This window comes from Planococcus citri, chromosome 1 (assembly GCF_950023065.1).
Source record: "Planococcus citri chromosome 1, ihPlaCitr1.1, whole genome shotgun sequence".
NCBI classification, from domain to species: domain Eukaryota; kingdom Metazoa; phylum Arthropoda; class Insecta; order Hemiptera; family Pseudococcidae; genus Planococcus; species Planococcus citri.
In genome coordinates this window covers 44,675,410-44,681,409 of record NC_088677.1, presented here as the reverse complement: position 1 = coordinate 44,681,409, position 6,000 = coordinate 44,675,410, and the positions used below count along the sequence as shown (strand labels likewise).

At 33.0% G+C, this 6,000-nt stretch overlaps 1 protein-coding gene across 1 annotated transcript in view; it reads left to right on the top strand.

Moving 5' to 3' along the window:
* Positions 1–675: 675 nt before the first annotated feature.
* The window catches only part of Naa15-16 (N-alpha-acetyltransferase 15/16), an 82,631-nt gene continuing 77,306 nt past the window's right edge, over positions 676–6,000 (top strand). Inside the window, exons 1-11 of the mRNA XM_065345289.1 lie at positions 676–853; positions 1,242–1,326; positions 1,397–1,659; positions 1,731–1,871; positions 1,944–2,088; positions 2,226–2,441; positions 2,524–2,703; positions 2,772–2,941; positions 3,009–3,161; positions 3,244–3,372; positions 3,467–3,680. Of these exons, the coding sequence (XP_065201361.1) occupies positions 797–853; positions 1,242–1,326; positions 1,397–1,659; positions 1,731–1,871; positions 1,944–2,088; positions 2,226–2,441; positions 2,524–2,703; positions 2,772–2,941; positions 3,009–3,161; positions 3,244–3,372; positions 3,467–3,680 (1,753 nt within the window). The 5' untranslated portion in view covers positions 676–796. The remainder of the gene's footprint in view (positions 854–1,241; positions 1,327–1,396; positions 1,660–1,730; positions 1,872–1,943; positions 2,089–2,225; positions 2,442–2,523; positions 2,704–2,771; positions 2,942–3,008; positions 3,162–3,243; positions 3,373–3,466; positions 3,681–6,000) is intronic.

Here is a 6,000-nt window from a genome sequence, read left to right as displayed (position 1 = left end):
AAGGTGCGCCGGGGTAATATCCAAATGGGTTTTTCACAATTTCAACTTTGACCTTGACCAGCTGTTACTCTCCTACAAATGAACCAATATGGCTCAAAATCAAATTTATTATGTAGGTTCCCATAAGGGTTCTTTACTTATATGGTAAAAATTTGAGCGCGATTGATAATGACACAAAAGCTTTCACAGTGGAATAAAATATAAAGTATTCGGACTTACCCCAATTAGGGGTAAGTCCATGGTAAGTCAGGACTGAGAATAGGCTCAACTTTGCGGACATGTGGTTCGAAAACAGAGCGTCCTACAAAAATTTCATGTTGACAAAATTGTAGAGAATTTAATTCTCCTTGAGTTGAGAATTGAGATTACTCTCATCACATTTTCACTAGGACGTTATGACCTTCCAAAAAACTAAAAAGAATAAGGATAGGAACTTAATAGTTAGGAACTAAGTAATTGAAAATTTGAAATTTAAAATTTTATTGAAAATGGAAATAACAAATTATTTTATTTATATTATTTATTTATTTATTTCATTTTCATTTTTCAATATATTATTCAAATCAAAATCTTTGCAAAAAAAATTTTTTGCAGTTCGCAGTCGTTTTTAGCGAGACTACCGATTTTCAGTAGAACTAAAGTTACATCCTGGTTTGTAATGTGATTTGAAATCATGTGTGTTTCAATGGTGCGGTTGATTGTAATTCGTATTATCACGCGGTTTGCTGCAAATAATTGCATTTTTCAGCGAATAAATTTATTAATAATTCCATCATTTCGGTGAAAAAGAATAAAGATGCCTTCGAGCAATCCTCTGCCTCCGAAAGAGAACTCTCTATTCAAACGAATACTGGTAAGTTTCAACCTTTCAATCATACTTCAGTTTTATTGTTTTCAACGATCACTTTTCCTCGGTTCTAGAAAAATACACGAGTTTAATTTCTCAGAGTCAGTCAACTTCAGCTGCGTTTAATAATGCTTTTATGACAACTTTTACGATGTTGTTCAATGTATATTTTATTCGTACAGGTCTCAGGAGTTCCTCAAACTCTGACGCTAAGAAAAAGAACACGGTTCTACACCACCACCACTATTCTTTCATATCTGATTTCCTTTTGATTTCAATCCTTCTTCGTTTTTTTTTTCTAATTTTAGCGTTTCTTCTTCGTTTTTGTTACTGATCCACTGTAGTTATCGTATTTGTGATCATTTGAACATTGTATGAAATTGTATTTTTTCAGAGGTGTTATGAACACAAACAATATAAAAATGGTTTAAAATTCGCCAAACAAATTCTTTCAAATCCAAAATACGCAGAGCATGGAGGTACAAAGTAATATTCATTATTATAATGTTCTTTAAATTCGTTATAATTAATCAATTAATTTCTTTACAGAAACTCTTGCAATGAAAGGATTAACCCTGAACTGCCTTGGTCGTAAAGAAGAAGCCTACGAATATGTTCGTCGAGGTCTTCGCAACGATTTAAAATCACACGTCTGTTGGCATGTGTATGGGCTGTTACAGCGTTCAGATAAAAAATATGATGAAGCAATCAAATGTTACAGAAATGCTCTTAAGTGGGAAAAGGATAATATACAAATTTTGCGAGATTTATCTTTACTACAAGTACAAATGAGAGATCTAGAAGGATATCGAGTAAGTCATCGAAATTTGTCATTTTGGAATTTTAATGACCAAAGTTGGTAAATATTTTTTTCGATGTTTAGGATACGCGTTACCATTTGTTTATGTTGAGACCTACGCAAAGAGTTTCATGGATTGGTTTCGCAATGGCGTACCATTTACTGAACGATTATGAAACTGCTTTAAATATCTTAGAAACGTTTAGGAAAACACAAGTTCCTTCAGTAAGTTGCTATTTTTTTCAATTCCATTGCGAAATAGAAAACTCCTAATCTAGATTTTGCTTTTGTTTTTAGTCTGGTTATGATTTCGAACACAGCGAATTTTTACTTTACCAAAATATGGTAATTCAAGAATCTGGAGCGTATGAAGAAGCTCTGAAACATCTACAAACAAATAAAGATCAAATTTATGATAAAGTTACCATTCAAGAAACGTTTGGTAATTATTGCTATTAATTTGGTCTATTTGAAATCACGCATGATTAATTCGCAAAAATGCAGCAATGTGATTTCTAGAATAAATTTTTACCGTTTCTTTTGCTACACACATCAATATCGATGTTTTTATTTTTGCAGGAAGCTTATACCTAAAATTAGGAATGCACAACGAAGCTTTGAATGAATTTAATAAATTACTAGAGCGTAATCCCGAAAATATTGATTATTATTGCAAACTTCACGATGCCGAGAAACTCACTACCGATCAAGAAAAGTACGACATGGCTTGCCGGTATAGAATAAAATTTCCAAGAGCCTTAATGCCTAGAAGAATGGCGTTGAACTATGTTACTGGTAATGTTACATTATGGTGAAAAATTTATGATAGAATCACCGAAGTAAGCATCTAAATCGATGAAAATGTCTTGCATTACAGGTGATACTTTTCGAAATGAGGTTGATGACTACATGAGAAAAGGCTTCCATAAAGGAGTGCCGCCGTTATTCGTCGATTTAAAGTCACTGTACAAAGATAAAGAAAAAGTAAAAATTATAGAAGATTTATTGCAGTCTTACCTCGTTGCATTGAAGAGCATAGGATGTTTTAGTTTAAAAAGTAAATTGTTTTTTAAAGAACAAAATGGCTCTATTTGGTTCGTATTGACTGTTTTTTTTCTTCTACAGTTAATGAAGAAAAACAACCTGCTTCCGCTATACTTTGGGTTTACTATTACATGGCGCAACATTACGATTTCCTAAAAGATACGACGAAAGCTCTAGAATTCATCGATGCTGCTGTTAGCCATACACCTACGCTTATCGAATTATTCATCGTTAAAGGACAAATTTATAAAGTAACTCCATTTCAATTTGCTATTTTAAAACTTAAAGAAGTTTATTAATGTGATTCTGCTTTTATAGCATGCTGGTGATGTCAATGAAGCCTATAAATGGATGGACGAAGCTCAAGCGTTGGATACTGCTGATCGTTACATTAATTATAAGTGTGCTAAGTATATGTTGAGGGCGAATCTTCTAAAAGAAGCAGAAGAAATATGTTCTAAATTTACCAGGGTATGAATAAGCCAATTAACGCAATGTTTTGTATTTCGGTTGATGTACTTCACTTACAGTTGTGTTTTTTCTCGAATTGTAGGAAGGTGTGTCGGCAATGGAGAATTTAAATGAAATGCAGTGCATTTGGTTTCAAACGGAATGTGCGTTGGCTTACCAAAGATTGGAAAAATGGGGTGAAGCCCTGAAAAAATGCCATGAAATTGATAGAGTATGTTTTTCTATTGAACATTGACGAAATAAGGTCCTCGATAATCACCAAATTTTTGTTCTCTGTGCACTAAACCGTTGTATTATTCTTTCAGCATTTTTCTGAGATAATCGAAGATCAGTTTGATTTCCATACCTACTGCATGCGTAAAATGACGTTAAGATCGTACGTTGGACTGCTTAGATTAGAAGACGTTTTGAGATCTCATCCATTCTACTTTAGAGCTGCACAATGCGCCATCCAAGTTTATCTCCGTTTATACGATAGACCTCTTTCAGACATCGATACTCAACAGCAGTTGAATACAGGTTAGCCATTAAATTTTCTCATTTTCTTGGTAATAAAATAGCTCGACGAATTGAAATTTTAGCATTTATGCCAATATTATGTTTCACAATTTGGTTCAATTTCGTACAAACTTATATTTGGCATTGAGAATCGCGCATGATGCATGAAATAAACAAAACCGGAATGTGAACATATTTGTTGAGTTTAATGATATGTTTTATTTCATCAATACTCGTAGTTGGTTTGCGCGAATAATGTTACTCTATCGTGTTTCGTACTTCAATAGTTGAAAATTGAAATTATGGTATTAACGAAGTTGATTGTAATTTTTCGTTTTTACCTGGGACGCATGGTATATTAGGGAAAAAATTGTCACTTTTGCTATGATACTTTTTTAATAGGACAATTGATTTTCTTGACCTCGCCGACCTCGGGAACTAAAATTATATCAGGTTTTGTTTATTTTGCGCAATTGATATTTATTGTGAGAATTCTAAACTTCATTAGTTACATCTATGTATAATCGAATTGTAGGTTATCACAATGGAAAAATACGCGGCTAAATTCTAAAAGCATTAACGATAATTTAAAATAATATTAATTTGTTAGTTGAAACTAGAAATGTTTAAAATAACGAAGAGAATTTTCATTTTGCATTCGTTTTTGCATAACGATCAAGTAAACTTGTTGTAGGCGTCACAGTATATAAGATTCTAATGTCATCGTCGGCATGGAGTCATACGATAAGCTGCGCATCAAGTGACTAGAATGATTTATTCGGGTTAATTTCATAGGTTTTTGATGTTAATTACCGCCACACGTCTGGAGTAGCGTTCACTAACGAGCGGACACTTTTGGTAGTTACCGCTGTAAATGGAAGTGTATTAGTAAAACGATTTTTAAATTTGTTACGTATTCCTACGAAGAAATTTATTTGCAGGGATGCGTGATTGGTGTAGGCAGTATTTTTAATTAGTTAAATGACCGTTGCTTTGTACGTTGTCGGTAATTGTCTGCTACACTTTTTCCGAAAAATTAAAGAGAAATTACTTACTTCGCGTATGAAGACAGAAAAATTAAAGTCAATGTTTCAGATGCAGATGCAAATTAACAACTTCGAGATCTTTCCATATTTGTCTATTTTATAATGGAAAAATTTTTAATTCAAGTTTTCGTCGGAAAATAAAAAGATTCAAGTATGTGGTGAAAGATTTGCCTACTGGATTTGTTGAAGGAGTATCAAATCCATTGTTGGAACTCTTTATTTCTTTCAACAGAAGATTTATCCTGGTTTTTTTTTTTTCTTCTTCAATCGGAAATGAAAATCTTATGACTCGCGGTATACTCGTGGTTACGAATCAATGGTAGAATTTAACGTGACCAGAGCCTCCAGTCAAATTGAAATACCAATTTATGAAAGTTCTAACGTTCGTAGTTTTCTTGAATCGCATTTCAGAGTTTTGTGCCCATCCATTCTTTGCTCTTTTTACGTCTAGATTTCAAATTCATGTTCTGAAAAATATGATACATTTTATGAAATTGTTTTCGAATCTATGCTTGACTTTCAGCTTACTCTAAGCCCCATTCAAACTTCGAAAATCGAAAAGAAACCAAATAATCGTATCCCATCTTCTCTTAGAACTGAACGCATTACTTTGTTGAACACAAAATTTCTATCTGTGCGAGAATTGAACAGGAAATGTAAATCGGACGATGCAATATACGAGTAAATATCAATTTGTTAAAATTATTATCGACCAATTTAATTTTTCAGAATGTTAAAACATAGGTATATATTTTTACTGATACTTTCACTGCTGTATTACAATAGCATTTTATGAAATAATTAAAGCAGGAATCTACCTATTCGAAAGAATGTGCTATACCTATTTTCATAAAATCCGCGTACATTTTATTACATACACCAGTGAGCAAACTAAAAGAAGTAGAGGAAAATTGTAATTCACGTAATCTATTCTGGTCGGGTGATAAGTACCTGATGATGGTAGGATGCAGTTATGGTTGTTGAGACGTATTATTATTATATGGATTCGTATATCTTATATTTGTTTACACATAACCAATAATTTTAGAATATAAGCTTACCTGTTACATTTTTATACGATTGTGTGATTATCGAAGGAAACGAATTTGCTGTTGGTTGAGAAATTAATTGGTGCGAGTCGAATGAAGTGGCGAGAGAGGATGCCTTGTTAGTTACTCAGATTTCCGATAAGGTATGATTTTCTTCTTCCTTACCGGTTTTGTTCTGTTTTGGTGGCTTATTAATGACGTTATCGAATTACGTATGGTTTGGGCGCGTCGATGCGATGATGCCAT